Below are 19,098 nucleotides of genomic sequence, written 5' to 3'. Positions count from 1 at the left end.
AACCATATGAGTGCACTATGAGAGCACTTTATCAGTGTTGGAGACACTGAATTGTTATTTTCTTCTGTGTATACTCCTTTTGTATGTATTTTAGAGATCCTTCTGATATGCTAACTACTGCCACCCCCCTGAGGAAGACTTGAGTTGAAACGCGTCGGGGCTCTGGACCAATGCAATTAGGATCACTACACCATATCTCGAGGCTTGTGAATGTAAAGTGAAATAGTATACTGTGTATATCCTGCAAGGTCAACAAAATATTTAAATAAAAATAAAAAATGTTCAAATCTGCCAACTTGTGTATCCTGAAAATCCAGCAGAAATAGACGCATATATAACTTCAGGTAAATAATGTACAGTGCAAATCCACAAGGAGAAAAAAATTACTAAAAATGATATGCTATTGTGCCTCTTACGATCGTAAATACAAACCATTTCAAATGGCACAGTATAATGTTCAGAGTAATGGATATTAACTAAAACTGGAAGAAACTGTCCTTTTTTTATATTTATGGTGCATCCTTTCACCATTTACCTGTGAATGTCCATTCAGAAGTGTAATCCTCCCTTTTTCACCATGGTGTTACCTCTGTGCTCACTAGCCTCTCACCTTGTACATGTAGTGATATCTCAAATCCTGGTAATGCTTTAACATCCGCTCGCCTCTAGGTGTCCTCTGTTTATCCTCCCAGCCATGGACTCTATGATGTTCCTGAGGGTTCTCTCTCCATGTCATCCGCAGATATATAAATATATGAAAGACACTTCCATAGTGTGATATCGTTTATAAAGTTTATTAAAACCAAACCGCTTAAAATAACGAAACTGCGAAGGGCAGGAGGCGGAGCCGACATGCATTGTTAGAGCTCCACACCGCTGAGGAGAGAAGAGAAGGACAAAGCGGAGCCTGCAGGCTCAAAAGGTATCCATTTGAACCTTTTTGCCCCAGGGAACAAACTGTGAAAGTTTGGGCAGGAAATATGGTACTGGGAGGAAACCGTGGCAGAAATAAAAATCACCTCACAAAGAGCTCACAGGCACTCACTGCAGCTGAAGCAGCTCCAGTCACCTCACAAGATACAGCATCAGGGCGCTCTCACAGACAGAAAATGTCACAGCAAGACTCTCCATTTGAGTCAGATACAGAACAAATCCTCTCACAAACTTCTCCACAAGCCTCCTCAGTATCCCCAGTAGTATTATTACAATTTGAAAAGATGCTTCATAAGGCTTTAAAACAAACCTCAGACCAAATAACAAAAAGCCTAACCAAAGAAATAAGAGAGCTGGGAAACCGCACCGCAGCTTTAGAAATAAAAATGGATGAAATTGAAATTACAACCCAAGAAAATATAACAGAATTGGAACAATTAAAAAAAGAGAATTTAATACTTCAAACTAAGCTCGAAGATTACGAAAATAGAGCCAGACGTTCAAACTTACGCATAAGGGGAATACCTGAAACTGTGACAGACCTGCAATCTACTATTACTGCTCTATTACATGAACTAAAGCCAGATATCCCTATTGAACGTTTAGAACTGGACAGAGTACACAGAGCCCTCACAGCCAAAAAGAAAGATGGACCCCCATGTGATATAATCACAAAATTTCATTATTACAGAACGAAAGAACAAATACTAATTGCTGCAAGAGAAAAAAAGGAACTTAATTTTCAAGGACACAATTATCAAATTTTTGCTGACCTATCCCAACTTACTGTTACTAAAAGACGATCCATGAAACCCCAACTAATGGAACTGCAACGCCACAACATTATGTATCAATGGGGCTTCCCCTTTTCAGTCAGATTTAACTACCAAGGTACAATTTACAGAAGCAGATCAGCAGATGAACTACAACAAACCCTTTTAAAATTAAATCTGACAGAACCCACAAGCAGCAACACTCCCACACGCAGAAGAATGGCATCATCTTCACCTTCAGGCAGCACCCAGAAAATTTCAGAACAAAATGGGAATCATCATTCTCACAAAAGAGGCCGTTATGCCACATCATCCATGGACCAAGAAGATTCAATGGACTGACATCCTAATTCCTGATATCTCTTCATTTATTATACTAAGAGATGGTTCTCTATAAAAAACCTATATTTATAACTGAATGTAACTGCATTCTGATAGTCACACACTGTGTGGGATCATGTTACATTCCAGTTATATTTCTTATTAGTTCTGATTCATATAGCCTTAGAATATATAAGTGAAATAAGGAAATTCTTGTTCAGTTATATATTATCAGGTAATAACAATAGATTTATTACTTTTTAGGACAAATATGTTCAATAATCCAGAAGTAATGGAAGCTTTTTCTTTCTTTTCTTAAAACAAATATATTATTACCTAACTAGTTCCTAGAATTATGTTTTTGTTTATTCTAATCTGAAGCAATACAACCTCAATTTTATGAGTTAACATATCTAAACAGTTACGTATGAATAAAATATGTAATTGTTTACTCTAAAAGGGTTAAAATCCCAAAATAATTCAAACTATCTTCATCAATACCAAAGTTATTAACAGTACCTTTCTAACTGAATTATTTAGCCTAGGGCAAGACTAACCATATACAACCACCCTGGAATAAATAATTTCAACAAAAACTATATTCTGCACTCCAATTAATGAAACATCATTTTGATGTCTTTTGACATAGCACTTCTCTCCTGTAAGCGGAAGATCCGTGTACCCCCATTAGCCCTCCTCATTCTCCCAACCATATTATGTGGGAGTGTGACAAAGGCACTTATTCCCCTGAGAGAGATATTTATTCTCTTTCACGGGTAAATTGTGATTACTTGCAAAAAATAATTTATACAATGTATCATCTAATCTCATATGTTTTTTGTTTACTCTTTACTCCAGAATTCACTGGTTTCTTTTCTATCTATTCATCTCTTCAGTCCACACAGGTTGATCTGCGCAGTCAGCTCTGCATAACAAAAAGTAAGTCAAAACTATTTGATCTATTGCCATGGCACCACTGAATATACTTTCCCTGAATGTTCAGGGAATAAATGTCCCTCAAAAAAGGACCAAAGCCTTCCGTACTTTCCATAACAAGAAGGCTCACATAGTATGCCTCCAAGAAACACACTTCACCAAAGATTCTACTCCAAAATATATTTCTCCTTTTTATCAACAAATTTACACAGCTTCTGCCTGTACCAAGCAAAGGGGAACTCTAATTGCATTTCACCGATCCACACCATTCACCTTATCATCAGAAATTAAAGACCCAGAAGGTAGATACCTGATACTCATGGGTTATATAATGGATACAGCAATCACAGTGATTTCCTACTACGCTCCTAACAAACAACCTACACCATTCCTCTCACATATATTACAAGTGATTAATACACACAAAATAGGAACAGTGATAATGTGTGGGGATTCGAACCAGGTCCTCCTCCCATTTCTAGATAAATCACCTTTTACACCATCCAAAATAACCTCTAGATTACCTTTTTCTCAACTTCTTTCCAAATACAATCTGGTAGATTCATGGAGAGAAAGTAACCCAATGAAAAAGAAATTCACTTATTTCTCGCACCCTCATCAAACCTTCACCAGAATAGATCATATTTTTCTAACAATAGGAATGATACCAGAAATTATTGCATCAGATATAATTCCGATTCCGTGGTCTGACCATAATGCAGTATACACTACTATAGCCTCAGCCATACCAAAAGCGCATGACCCAACGTGGTACTTACCGGACATAATGCTCAAACACCCACTACATCAGATGGCCATTGAACAAGCTTTAAAGGAATACATATCAATTAATAATACAACAGACATCTCCCCAATACCAGTGTGGGAAGCTCATAAGCCTGTCTTGCGTGGTACAATACAAAGACAAATGGCACTATTTAAACGGGAACGCAAAAATCTAGCAAAAAAACTAGAACTCAATTTTAATGCAGCCTACATATCATTTCAAGATAATCCATCTCAGAGTACAAAATCTCATCTGGAAAAATCTAGATTGGAATACGATCTATTTCTCACTGAGTCAGTTGATAAATCCCTCAAACGCTCCAAACACAATTTCTACATGAATACAAACAAACCAGGTACATATTTGGCTCGGGCATTAAATTCAACTAACAAATCTTTCAAACCAATACGTTTGAAATTATCAAAAAATGTTTACACTTGTAATCCAGTTAAAATAGTCCATAAATTTCACTCACATCTCGCAACTTTATACAAGACAAACAATGAATTTAATCCTACAGAGGCTGAATCCTTCTTCTCAAAAATAACCTTACCTGAGTTATCTCAAAATCAAAAAAGCAGTTTGGATGAGCCTATAACTATAGATGAAGTTGCTAACGCCATAAAAGACCTAAAACTTAACAAAAGACCAGGCCCAGACGGCTACTCGGCTTTATACTATAAAACATTCTCAGAAATACTCTCTCCCATTCTCACTGAAACTTTTAACAAACTTCTAGATGGACATTCTTTTCGGCAAGAAACACTAATGGCAATTGTTTGTATGATCCCAAAACCCCTTTCTGATGATACTTCCTGTGTGAATTGTCGGCCTATCTCTCTGTTAAACCTCGATATTAAATTATTAGCAAAAATAATAGCAAAACGCCTCAATAGCATTATAGGAAAATTAATACATAGAGATCAAGTAGGCTTCATGCCAAATAGACAGGCAGGCGATAATATACGCAGGGCAGTGTTATTGGCACATATTGCTAAAAAACGGAAAATCCCTTTATGTTTTCTATCTCTCGATATTAAGAGGGCATTTGACACAGTATCCTGGCAATATATGCAATATTCATTACAAAAATGGGGTTTTGGACCCCACTTTTTAACATGGATCAAAGCATTATATAATAAACCCAAAGCCTATATAAAATATGCTGGATACAAATCTGAAGCCTTTAATATCGAAAGAGGTACCCGACAGGGTTGCCCATTATCTCCCTTATTATTTGCCCTTATACTCGAACCCATGGCCCAATACATCAGAACAAACCAAACTATAACTGGCATTGAAGTAGGAGGTATTACACACAAATTATGTATATTTGCAGACGATATATTACTTTTTCTATCATCACCACAGGTCTCTGGTCCTAACTTAATACCAGCTCTTGATGGGTTTGCAGCCCTATCCGGCCTTATGATTAATCCTAAGAAATGCCTAGTGCTTAATATTTCACTCACAAACATGGAATTGATCCCGGCTAGGGCTGCACTCCCATTCACATGGGCAGAAAAATCAATCCCATATCTTGGAATTCATTTAACAGCATCTCATTCTGACTTATTCTCAACCAATTATCCTCCTGTATTAAGACAGATCACAAATCTAATAAAACAATGGTCGCAACTTCCTTTATCCTGGATAGGGAAGATTAATGCAATCAAAATGACTATTCTACCCAAATTGCTTTATCTATTCAGAGTCCTCCCTATTCCAATTCCTTCCTATTTTTTTGAGAATAGTACAAAAAAGAGAAACTTCGTTTATATGGGGCTCTTCTAAACCACGTATACCTATACACACACTACATCTTCCCAAAAATAAAGGAGGCCTGGGATACCCTAATTTTACTAACTACTACAGAGCAGCACATTTGGCCAGTCTGTCCAAATACCATGCAAAACAGGAAATCCCATTATGGGTATTTATAGAGGCTTCAGAAAATGACCCTCTATTAATATCAAATTTATTATGGCTTGATCCTAAAGACCGCTTTAAAATTCATAATCCCATAACTAAACACTTCTTATCTCTCTGGGATAAACTAAAAACCAAATATCAGTTACAATCTCCACACAATCCTCTCCTTTCTTTTATCAGAAATCCGGCCTTTTATCCGGCATGGATCTACCCAAATTCTTTTAAAGCTTGGACAACATCAGGCATTCAGACACTAAATGACTTCATAGCATCTAAATCATTCCTTTCATTCCCATCGCTTAAAGAAAAATATGATCTACCAAACTCTGAGATATTTAGATATCTCCAAATCAAAAATTTCTATACACCATTCCTAAAGGGGGGATACACCATTATCCCAATTATCCATTTTTGAATCAATCTGTACAAAAGATCCATTTGCTAAAGGTACAATTTCATCACTTTATAATCAATTATATGGAGTAGCAAATCTTAATAGACCCTCTTACGTTCAGAGGTGGGAGGAGGACCTGGGACGAACTTTAGAAGACACAGACTGGTCTAACATATGGCTCACATCTAAGTCATCTTCACCCAACATCTTAGCACTGGAGACAAATTATAAAGTCCTAACTCGCTGGTACCTTGTACCCGCTAGAGTGGCAAAATATTCACCTAATACCTCAGCTCTTTGTTTTCGAGGATGCCCAGAAATAGGCACATATTTACACATATGGTGGACGTGCCCAGTAATCCAAACCTTCTGGAAGGAAGTCTTCGTGATTGCATCTAAAATATTTAAAAAAATAATACAACCAGATCCATATTTAACTTTACTTAATCTAAAACCGGAATGGTTAACACTCTCTCAATTCAAACTTATGATCCAACTAATAACGGCTGCAAAACAAACAGTGGCCAAGGCATGGAAATCTCCTACATTGGTACTAGCAGAAACAATTCACAGAATGAATAATACAATGTCCCATGCTAAGATGGTAGCCATCGATCAAAATCAAATTCCAAAATTTGAAAAACTTTGGCATCCTTGGATAAAACAACAGTTCCAGTCAAACTTCAATGACTCTGTCCTGTTGCCATGGTAACAGATTAAATGACTTACAGAGACACCCATTCTAAGGCTTCAAAGAGAACTAAAAAGAATAATAAACTGACGAGCGGGACAACCTTGTGGACCATACCTCTACCTTTCAACCCTTTTTCTTCTTTCTCTTTCCTTTTCTCCACCTTACGATTAAAGCTCATTATCAGAATTTATTTGACCTATATACACTCTACTTGTAAACAATATGTATAGTAGGTATAAATCATTTAAATACCTACAAAAGTAACTAAGGAAATGATCTATATCTTTAATTTAGGTTTACGTGAACCCAATGTTTAATATTTGAAATTTCATGATATTTACCTATATAAACCCTACTGTAAAACAATGAGCTTACTTTATAGATCCTTGTAAACTTACTTTATGTATCTTTATAACATTGTATACTCAATAAACTTCTTTTGACAAGGAAAATAACGAAACTGCACAAAAATCCACGAGTACTGAACTCTTGTCCGTACTGACGTCACTTCCGGTATGCCTCTGATCACGCCCACGTGACTTCAGAGGATAGCGGCAGGTCTATTTGATGTCCTAAAATAGCCTATAATCGTTGTCAATGACGGTGGCCATTTTCAAGTAGCCTAATAAAAGTAATATAATGTCTATGCTGGCGGCCATTTTCTTGTAGCCCGAGGGTGGTCTCTATCCTTGCCATTTTATAAATCATTCACATTTATTCACAATAGCTATGAATAAGCTAGGAGTGCTGGCAGTAGCTGGATCACTTTTCACTCCTATTTACACACTGTGATAGCACAAGATCAATTCACCATACTCATGTCTCATGGCTTATTGCCATTTGTTTAAAGGATATGTGATCTTTTTATAGAGCTTTTATGGTTCTTGAATTTTCCCCTAGACTGTTCTTACTTTTGATGATATTTCAATAAATATTTGATTTTATGGCTACATGTGTCTTATATCTTGCGGGTATCACAAAGTCCCTCCCTTTCCCCCATCTCTTCGCATGTGGATTTTGCTACCTTTTACAAATGGTTACACACGTTGCTTCCCCTGTTAGTCCTTCCCTCCAGCTGTGAAAGTGTGACAGCGGGGCACCAGGCACAGGCAGCAGCGGCGACGCTGTGATAGTCAGGGCAGGGAGAGGTGAGCTGTGACTGGGTCCGGCGGTGCCCGTGTGCGGACCTTACACGGGTGACTGACACCCAGGGCCGGCTGCCGGATTCACTCTGCGCCGCTTACAACTAGGGGAGAGGGACCGTGAGCAATAGTGCACAGAGGATAGTGAATAGAGGACGGGCAGCAACTGCTGTACTTAACTTTTCAAGGTAACCAGCAGGTGATTGGTTGCTAGGTTGCCCTAGCAACCATTCATTAGCTTGTTAATATGAAAAATTAACTCCAGCAGTTCCAGCCCTCTGTTCTGTGCTGCTTTGTCTCCAGCTCTGCATGCATGCCCTAGTAAGGGGCAATGTGTAATGTGCAGGGGTTCAGAGCTGGGGGGGAAATGTGTAATATGCAGGGGTCCAGATCTGGGGGGGAAATGTGTAATGTGCAGGGGTCCAGAGCTGGGGGGTGAGGGCAATGTTTAATGTGTAGGGGTCCAGAGCTGTGGGGGGAGCTGTGTAATGTGCATGGGTCCAGAGCTGGGGGGGCTGTGTGTAATGTGCAGGGGTCCAGACCTGTGGGGGGGGGGACTGTATAGTGTAAAGGGGTCCAGAGGTGCAGTTTTGGAGAGGGTGTACACAGTAGTGACAGATATTGGGGGGTGCAGGGGGCATAGTGGGGTGTTTTTACATTTTAAAGTTTGGGGGGGGAGTTGCCACATATAGCATCCGCCCCGAGTGCCAAATGCTCTAGGTACACCCCTGCTACAGTGCCTTGGAATTTTCTACATTTTGCCATGTTGCATCCAAAAACAAATGTATTTTATTGGGATCTTATGTGATAAACCAGCACAAAGTGGCACATGATTGTGAAGTGAAAAAAAATGATAAATGGTTTTCGAAAATGTTTACGATTAAACTTCTGAAAGTGTGACGCGCATTTGAATTCAGTCCCCCTTTACTCAAATACCCCTAACTAAAATCTAGTGGAACCAATTGCCTTCTGAAGTCACTTAATTAGTAAATAGAGTGGACCTGTCTGTAATTTAATCTCATTATAAATACAGCTGTTCTATAAAGCCCTCAGAGTTTTGTTAGAGAACCTTGGTAAACAAACCGCATTATGAAGGCAAAGGAACACACCAGACACGTCAGGGATAAAGTTGTGGAGAAGTTCAAATCAGGGTTAGGTTAAAAAAAAATATCCCAACTTTTGAACATCTCACTGAGCACTGTTCAATCCATCATTTGAAAATGGTATGGCACAAATGCAAACCTAGCAAAACAAGGCCATCCACCTAAACTGACAGGCTGGGCAAGGAGAGCATTAATCGGAGAAGCAGCCAAGAGGCCCATGGTAACTCTGGAGAAGCTGTAGAGATCCACAGCTCATGTGGCAGAATCTGTCCACAGGACAACTATTAGTCGTGCACTCCACAAATCTGGCCTTTTATGGAAGAGTGGCAAAAAAAAAAACATTGTTGAAAGAAAGCCATAAGAAGTCCCATTTGCAGTTTGCGAGAAGCCTTTTGGGGGACGCAGCAAACATGTGGAGGAAGGTGCTCTGGTCAGATGAGACCAAAATGTAACTTTTTTACCAAAAAGCAATACGCTGTGGCAGAAACTAACACTGCACACCAACCCTGAACACACCATCCCCACAGTGAAACATGGTGATGGCAGCATCATGTTGTGGGAATGCTTTTCCTCAGCAGGGACAGGGAAGCTGGTCAGAGTTGATGGGAAGATGGATGGAGCCAAATACAGGGCAATCTTAGAAGAAAACCTGTTATGCCCCATACACACGGTCGGATTTTCCGATGGACAATGTCCGATCGGAGCGTGTTGTCGGAAATTCCGACCGTGTGTGGGCGCCATCGGACATTTTCCATCGGATTTTCCGACACACAAAGTTGGACAGCAGGAGATAAAATTTTCCGACAACAAAATCCGATCGCGTCAATTCCGACCGTGTGTGGCCTGTTCCGACGCACAAGGTGCCACGCATGCGCAGAAGCAATTCCGACACGGGACAGCTCGTTCTGGTAAACTTAGCGTTCGCAATGGATACAGCACTTTCGTCACGCTGCAATGTAAAAAATGGAATCCCGAGACAAACTTTTTTTAGATACTTACAAATGAGATCCGCTCTAAACGCCCAGTTCAGGATACACCCATTAGTGTGGAGTGAAGCAGTATTGCTTCAAAAGGTGGCTAAATCTGGGAATATGAAGGGTTTTATATCTGGAATATATGTGCAACTGTGTAGTAAAAGCACCATAAGGCCAGAACATCTTGGTTGCAGGGAAGGATGGGAGGCGGATGTGGGGAAATTAACAGATGATCAGTGGAGAAAAATATTGGAGGCCGGGCAGGTAGTCTCAGTATCCCCTGCACAGAGATTCTCACACCTAATGCTGCTACATAGAGCATACTACACCCCAAAAAAACTATTTAGCTTTGGACTAAGATTAGATGCTAAATGCCCAAGATGTGGTGAGGAGGGGGATCTGATACATATGGTTTGGAGATGCCCCAAGCTAGTCAGATACTGGACGGGGGTAATTGAAGCCATTAGCGGCAGGTGGGGGTTACCTTTGGAAATAGAGGTCAGATTATGTATTCTAGGATATAGAGTATGGAGAACGGAGGAGGCAGTACTAAAAACAGCGGCCGTGAGGTGTCTGTATCAAGCCCGAAAGTTGATCATGCAGAGATGGCAAACAGTCTCACCCCCGACGGTTGTGGAGTGGGCAAAAACAATAAATGAGATAGTTTGGAAGGAGAGAGCCCTATACATTAGAAGAGGGAACTTAAAAAAATTCAAAAAGATGTGGAACCCCTGGTTGATAAGTATAGGTTGTAAGGAATAATTGAAAGAATATGGGAGCCTAGATGGGGTGGGAGGGGGGGAGGGAGGGGGGTAGGCCTAGGAGGAAGGGTTGGGGTTAAAAGGATATTGTATAATTAAAGGTCAATTTAGGGTAATTTGGGGAGGAGGAAAAAAAAAAAAATGGTTTAATACAGCGCACTCTCTTCTTCTTTATAATGTGACAAGAATGAAGTAGTTTTGCTGCTCATATTCACACACACTTCTCACAAAGTTTTATTTGTGTTTTTTTAGTGGGATTCCCTGAATATATTGTTATTAGTTGTCACATCTGACAGTTTTATATTTTTTATGTTTTTTTTTTTTTTTTTTTTTTTTTTTTTTTGATTTTAAGCCTTTTTTTTTCTTTAATGTTGGATTTTTTCCAAGGCTGATCTTTGTTCAATGTTATTTTTATTTTTACTCCAGAATATTTTTGTGTGTGTTTTGTGTGTCAAGTTACCCCAACACCATTGATATCTTTTATTATTTAATCTCAAGGAGATTGTTTGTTGTTGGTGACCCTTGTTCATTTCACATTGTACATTAGAAATGTACCTGAATCCTCACAAACCAACTGTAATTTTTGAAGTAAAACACATAGAGTATAATTCAAAACAAAAATCCTTTATTAAGGGATCAGAACCAAACAAAGAGGAAGGCAACACTGGATCAACAGCAGAAATTAGTGAAGCCTGGGACCCCCACGGCAGACATCAATTCTTAAACATCAAAATTGGTGGCCTGAGGAGTCCATATGTAAGGGAGGGCAGTCTGGTCCGGGATTCACAGAGACTCGGATAGCAGCAGATGACATTTGTGTCCGCAGGCTGTGGTACCACAAGAGGCTGCATCTTTTGGCCGACCAGACTGGATCCAGGGCAATCACTCTCTGGTCTTCCTTTCACACTTCCTTCCGGGCTGTGGCTGTGCAGTTGGAGATGTGGCAGGAGGAGGAGTAGGACCTGGAGGAGGAGTAGGACCTGCAGGAGGAGGAGGAGGATCATCCCAAAGCTGTGTGTGAGGTGTAATTTGGCCCCTCATACCTTTCGCCAGAGCCTCAGATATGAGGGCCTCACACATGGCTTTTTGGCCCTCCTCCATCCTCTGCATTTTATATGCTATGAATGCAGCAATGTTCTCCTGCCTGGTGTGTGGTGCTCCCAGGACCTCTGTAGCCCTACAAAAGAATCTGATAGCCGCCTCCTCTAGGCCACTCCTCCTACTGCCACTTTCTGTTTCCAGGGGGGATGGAGGGACCTGCAGATCAGCCAGCCGGCTCGGCCCGGCCCGGCCACCTCCTGGTTGAGACTTCCCTGTGTATGAAAAAGGGACATAGTTGTAATGTTTTGCATCATCAATCACAATCCTTAATTAGTACTCCCAACTAACATATAGTTCACATCATTGATTGGACAAGCAGAAATATTTAGAGGAATGCTATACCTGGCTCAATCTGGGCTCCTCCACATGCGGCCTGGAAGGCCCAGGTTGGGCGTCAGAAGCCTCAGCCGGGGGGGAAGGAAGCGTGGAAGGAAGACTGGAGAGGGATGGCCTGGGTTCAGTCTGGCCTGCCAGAAAGTGCAGCCTGTCGTAGTACAACATCCTGGGGACATAGATGTCACCTGCTGCTCCGGATCTCTGGGAATCCAGGACTTTATTGCGCTCCCTCAGATATGTGCTCCTCAGGCCACCAATGAAAATCTTTAAAAAAGTGATGTCTGCCGTGGGGATCACCTGCTTCACAATTTCACACAATTGCTCCAGTGCTGCCTTCCTCTTTGCTTGGTTCTTGTAATGGGGGTCTTTAATCTCCCACAGACAGGGCAGCTCACTTAGCATCTCTATGAAGACTGAAATGAAGTCCTTATCTTTCAGTACCATATCCATGTTCACTGCAAGACGCAACACAAGACAAAGCCTAATGTCACACAAAACTCTCCTAATCTTGTTACAATATAGGCCTCAATCTAGAAGCAGTATAGGCCCAAGTTTGTCTCTTACCTTCGTTCTTACGATCGCCGCGTCCAATGCTCCTTCCTCCGCTCACAGATCAAACGTAATACGCACGCGTGTTACGCTTTATATACACTGCGCATGCGTGTAACTCCGCCTGCCCCTGACGTTCTTTCTAGTGTATTCACCGCCCCTTTTCGTTCGGCGCAGTGGGGGAAGAGCATGATGGCGGACATACAGCAGGTGCGGGCTAATTGTAGCAACGAGGAGGAGGAGGAAGGGGCAGATCCAGGCACGTCCCGATCCAGAAGGAGACGTTTTAAGGCCACAAATATGTCGTTTGGGGAGATGTTGGAGATGGTCGACATCATGAGGAAGTCCGACTATGACGGAAAATATGGGCCTTACCCCAACCCGAACATCCGAAAGGCCAAGATCATGGCGAAAGTGGTCAGGAGTCTAGAGCGGAATTTCGGGGTACGAAGGTCTAAAGATCAGCTCAGGAAGCGGTGGTCGGACCTGAAGTTGAGAGAGCCAGAGCAGTACCGAAAGATCCGGAGAGTGCTGCAAAAAAGTAAGTAGTTGTGCTGTGTTCCTATTCTTTCTGTCTTTATTACGTTCGTTCTGCTCCATATGCTTTTATTAGTTGTAACGTTTCAAAAGGTCAACTTTAATGTTCATGGGCACATTATTCGTTCGTATCAAACATTTTTCTTTCGGCCTCTAGAACACCATTGTTTAGGCCATATGCATTTTCACACATTTTTTGGGGGCCTACTTGGATGCCAAATATTTGTTTGTGGAGATGGGTTTGTTACTAGAATGAAATGCAAACTAGATTGTGTGTAAGGAGAGGACACTGAGCAGCTGTTTTCACATCTGGACACTGGAGCACTAGTGTGGGACACAAGAACACCATTTTTATTAGGGGGGCCACACAGGTGCTCCAGTGTATACTAAAGGGGGGGTTACATCTGTGAAGCTTGTACCAAACAGGTAAAGTATTGCAGCTTGACAAAGGGCAATAAAAAATATACATCTTGGAACTCTGCTAAAATAGACAATTGTACCCCACTTCCGAGCAATGTTTCCTATTTCTATAGTTCTGCCATCAAATATCTGTGTGCTAAGTATACCATTTTTGTTTTACATAGGGGATAAAAGACTCGGAGGACACCCCTCATCCCAGGAGACCAGAGACCCCCCCCCCCCCTGGAAGAAGGGGAAATACCCCCAACCCAAGAAGCTGAGCAGGAGGAAGAAGAAGACGTGGTGGAGATTGGCACCACAACAGGTGAGTGTCTGCGACCACAGAGTCAGGTAAAAGAGATGGCTGGTGGCAGATTTTTGAGAACTTTTTTTTTTGTTCTTTATCTCTTTTTAGGTGATCGTGATCCAGAACGCTTTACATCTGAAAGTGCCCAGATCCTGATCGGGGAGATCATGGGGTGTAATCTCCAATTGCAAAACATCCAGCAACAAATCACTGATGTTATTAAAAAAAATAATAACATCATTGATGTTTTGGGGCGAATTTAAACCCCACAAAATCACCTGTTTTATCGTACCAAAATTTTTTAAATGTTTAGAAAAGCCAAATTTGGAGGATGCACACAGTGTACCAACATGTGCTATCTGCCATCACGGGATATCAATGGACGCGTTTTGGGGGTGCAAGCCCTTCCTCAATTATAAAGTAGCGTTGAGGAAGGGCTTGCTCCCCCCAAACACGTCCCTTGATCCCCCCTGATGGCAGATAGCACATGTTGACATTCGTAAATTGGTGTGCATCTTCCAAATTTGGCTTTTCCAGGGGTGATTTCCCCCCATCTGAACGCTATATCAAACCCAGTTCCTAAATACTGATGTCTGATATAGCCTTCAGGTTTTACCTAATGTGAACTTTGTAAGTTCAAGTTTTTTGGCTTTCTTGTTGGTCTTACACAGGCCTGTTTTATCTGAAATGGATATTTTGATTTTTCATAATGCTACTGCAAACATTGTTATACAACAAACATGTTGGTTTGTTTTAAAAACCTTTGGGAAATGCACATGTGATTGTGCACGTATAAAAAAGTGCCTTACTCAAGAATGTGTGGATTATTGTCTCAACACTACAACACTTTTGGGGTGATGTAATTGCTGTTTTATGCAAAAATGGGGGTTATTTCCTAAGGGCAAATCCTCTTTGAACTACAAGTGCAGGTTCAGTGCAGTTGCAAGTGCACTTGTAGTGAAATGTGTTTTTGCATTTAGGAAGTACCAGCCAACACTGTTTTTTATAAGGTTACCCAATCACGACATTTTCTGCACTCAACACATTTCTGTCAGGGTCAGCTAAAACAAACACAAGCAGTAAATGTCCACCAAGAATTTCTTTTGGTTGTTTTTTATTTGAAAAAGGTGTCACAGATTGTCTGGCATATTGATAGCCCCCCTACCCGCAAAGAACTCCAGCTAGCGTAACCAGACATCACGGGCATTTAGGGAGGGCAAGCCAGGACGGCCACTTTCAAGCGCCGTCAGTGTTGATGGATTAGGGATTCCGGCCTCAGGCCCAACTGAGCCAGCATAGTTGGCTGAATGTTTTCTTAAAAAATTATGGAGAACACAGCAGGCAAGTATTATATGGTTCAGTTTATACTCCGCCATATGGATGGGTGTCAGAAATAATCGGAACCGGCTGGCCAGGATTCCAAATGTGTTCTCCACCACTCTTCGGGCTCTGGCCAGCCGGTAATTAAAAACCCTCTGTTCCGGGGTGAGGGTCCTCATCGGGAATGGCCGCATCAGGTGGTCCCCCAGCGCAAATGCTTAATCAGCAACAAACACAAATGGGAGACCTTCAACATTGTCTGGAGGTGGCAAGTCCAAGCTGCCATTCTGGAGACGCCTGTAGAACTCCGTCTGGGCGATCACTCCACCATCGGACATCCGGCCATTCTTCCCCACGTCCACATACAAGAACTCGTAATTAGCCGACACCACCGCCAACATCACTATACTATTAAACCCCTTGTAATTATAATAGTACGACCCCGAGTTGGGTGGTGGGACGATGTGGACGTGTTTCCCATCAATTGCCCCTCCGCAGTTAGGAAAGTCCCATCGCTGGGCAAAGTGGGAGGCCACAGTCTGCCATTCTTGTGGCGTTGAAGGAAACTGTTGAGGAAAAAAAAATAAACCTTACTATTTTTTCACAGAAACATGGCAAGCAGATTAGACACAAACATTATTGGGGCAACCTCCAGATAGCATTTACTAAGGGGAATTTAACAAGGCCAAAGTATAAGGTACACCTATCATATTCCCCCTCCCCCCCTCTCATGGGCCATTTCTAACATTATAGGGGGGGAACTCTTGGACAGGTAACCCTCTTCACTTCATTGAGAGATGAATGCCTAAATACAGGGTATTACTTGGAACAGCCCCTCCTTAGTTACACTATTAGCAGACCACTGGACAGGTAAGAAGTGTCATAATACAAAGATATAAATACACACTGTACACATTTGAGGACATTTGAACATTCTGCTATTACCTATCAAGATAATAAGAGGATACAAAAACTTTAAACAGTACCATTGGAAAGTATACAGGCAGGCCCTTGCACTACATGCTTTGGGGAATTCATCCCTAAATCTGACCAGTAAAGAGGTGGGTATAGTGTGTATGGGTTTGGCAAAGTCAGCAGATAGATGATTGAGGATAGATAGAGAATTGGGATCAGCTGACTTAGCAGTTGGGGGGTGAGGGTTAAAAAAAATTTGGGGACACCACAAAAAAAAGCCTCTGGCACTTTGCCTGAATTTAAATCAAAAATAACATTTCCAAACATTTTAGGGGGTGTTTGGGGTAAAGCACTACTATGGAGCTGATAAAATACATTGTTAAGTGACTACATGAGGTGAATATAGGCCAGGAGACACCATGCTGGGGAGGTTATTGAAGGGCAAATATGTATGAAGGACATAAAATAATAATTACCTAAAAATCCAGCATGCATGAGAACAAAGGGGACATTCACAGCATATTACAATCATGGTAATTAGGGAATGAGGGAAGAAATACAATATATTATCAAACATTAAATGCAATAAAATGGGATATAAAAGGATAAAAATCTTACCTTCATATACTCCTTCTGCAGGACCTGGATGATGGCAGAACAGGTCTCTGGGATAATGATCCCCAGAGCCTGGGGGGAGATGCCTGTCGAGAACTTCAAGTCCTGCAGACTTCTCCCTGTGGCCAAATACCGCAGGGTAGCGACCAACCTCTGCTCCGGAGTGATGGCTTGCCTCATGCAGGTATCCTGCCTGCTGATATAGGGGGTCAGCGAAGCCAACAAACGGTGAAACACAGGGTCCGTCATCCTGAGAAAGTTCCTGAAATCATCAGGATTATTCTCACGGAGCAAAGGCATATGACAGAACTGGTCACGCTGAAGCAACCAATTCTTGGTCCATGAACTCCTCCCCACCCTGTTCATGGACTGGACTTGTCTCAAGGTCAGGACCCCAACACCAAGCCCCCGCACAGCACGAACTCTACGAGGAGTACGCATACGAAACATGGCTAGAAAACGGTCGGCTGCTCAGAACGAAGTAACAGAACGCACTGAAGAACAGCAAGGCCTGTGAAGAGCGACCTGAAAAACAGCAACGAGCAGGCAAGATCACACAGAAAACTCCGATACGAACTGACTGCACGCACTGAAGAGCAGATACAAACCCACAAGCACAAACTGAACATCAGAAAATGATCTGAAAGCCACGAGTCTGAAAAAGCGCGAATCGTCTCTCACCAAACTTTTACTAACACGAGATTAGCAAAAGGAGCCCAAAGGGTGCCGCGCTTGGTTCTGAACCGGCCTTTTCTAGTCTCGTCGTACGTGGTGTACGTCACCGCGTTCTTGGCGATCGGAAATTCCGACAACTTTGTGCGACCGTGTGTAGGCAAAACAAGTTTGAGCCAACATCCGTCGGAAAAAATCCTAGGATTTTGTTGTCGGAATGTCCGAACAAAGTCCGACCGTGTGTACGGGGCATTAGTCTGCAAAAGGCTTAAAACTGGGGAGGAGGTTTACCTTCCAGCAGGACAACGACCCTAAACACACAGCCAGAGCTACAATGGAATGGTTTAGATCAAAGCATATTCATGTGTTAGAATGGCCCAGCCAAAGTCCAGACCTAAATCCAATTGAGAATCTGTAGCAAGACTTGAAAATTGCTATTTATGAGCTATTTTGCAATGAAGAATGGGCAAACATTTCACTCTAGATGTACAAAGCTGGTAGAAACATACCCAAAAAGACTTGCAGCTGTAATATTGCAGTGAAATGTGTTTCTACAAAGTATTAACTTGGGGGCTGAATACAAGTGCATGCCACACTTTTTGGATCTTTATTTGTAAAAAATATTAACTGCCATTTATCATTTTCCTTTCACTTTAAGAATCCCAATAAAATACATTTACGTTTTTGGTTGTATTATGACAAAATGTGGAAACTTTCAAGCGGTAGGAATGCTTTTTCAAGGCACTGAATAGGGAACATATCCTTCACATTGCTATCCCCTAAGCTAACTTTTCTTGTTGCCATCACTTGGGCAGGAAGACTTTTAGACAGACTAGTTCTTTTTGTCATCCCAGTAGGTGGATTTAACAGGTTCTGGCCTCTAAGTTATGAAATAAAGTGCTTCCTTTTCCAGTTAAAGCCTTCTCCACTATGACAGTAAGTGTTTTTTGTTTTTTTTTAGTCACCAGGCCTTTTTTTGTCACAGATTTGTGTGGCTGTACCTGGTCTTCTACACATACGTTATCAAAGTTGTTGTTTTTTTTTTTTAAGTAGATTTATCTTCTGCAGATGCTAATTTCAGTTGAAAGGTCCTACAAGTGACTATTTAATGCATTTGCTTTTCTGTCTTGTTTTTTATTGTGCCCACCCCTCTATTTGGGCTGTATTTTGACGTTTCTAGGTTTCTTACTTAATGGACAATAGAGAAAGTAGGATTTTTGTACTTGTAAAATCCTTTTCTCAGTTTACACACCACCATCCTCTCATATGCTTTTGGTTTCTCTTTGGGCTGCTGGCTACATCTAGCCACAAGGGGTCTGGTCTTCAGTTTTCTACAAACCCTAGTTTCAATTTCTCCTGTAGATCACAGTATAACTAGGTTTCTTGCTATCAAGTTGTGTTCCTTAACTCCCAAACAAAGGGTTTTACAGTGAGTACAACATTTTTTTTTTTTTTTTAAATATTATACAATAAAATAGTTCTTTACATTTTTTTCAGCCTGAATGTGTATACCATGTGCAGCTGAAGGGTGAGGGAAATGATCATATTGAGCGTGCATTACCACTCTATAGAGCCATTGAGGTGAGTTATTGAATGA

At 41.3% G+C, this 19,098-nt stretch overlaps 1 protein-coding gene across 2 annotated transcripts in view; it reads left to right on the top strand.

Moving 5' to 3' along the window:
* The window catches only part of LOC141101794 (BOS complex subunit NOMO3-like), a 365,568-nt gene that overhangs the window by 271,798 nt on the left and 74,672 nt on the right, over window positions 1-19,098 (top strand). For both annotated transcript variants that reach the window (XM_073591128.1, XM_073591127.1), the window contains one exon: window positions 18,999-19,082. In XM_073591128.1, the coding sequence (XP_073447229.1) occupies window positions 18,999-19,082 (84 nt within the window). The remainder of the gene's footprint in view (window positions 1-18,998; window positions 19,083-19,098) is intronic.

Source organism: Aquarana catesbeiana, linkage group LG06, assembly GCF_042186555.1.
Source record: "Aquarana catesbeiana isolate 2022-GZ linkage group LG06, ASM4218655v1, whole genome shotgun sequence".
Lineage (NCBI taxonomy): Eukaryota > Metazoa > Chordata > Amphibia > Anura > Ranidae > Aquarana > Aquarana catesbeiana.
This window is presented reverse-complemented; position numbering and strand designations above follow the sequence as displayed.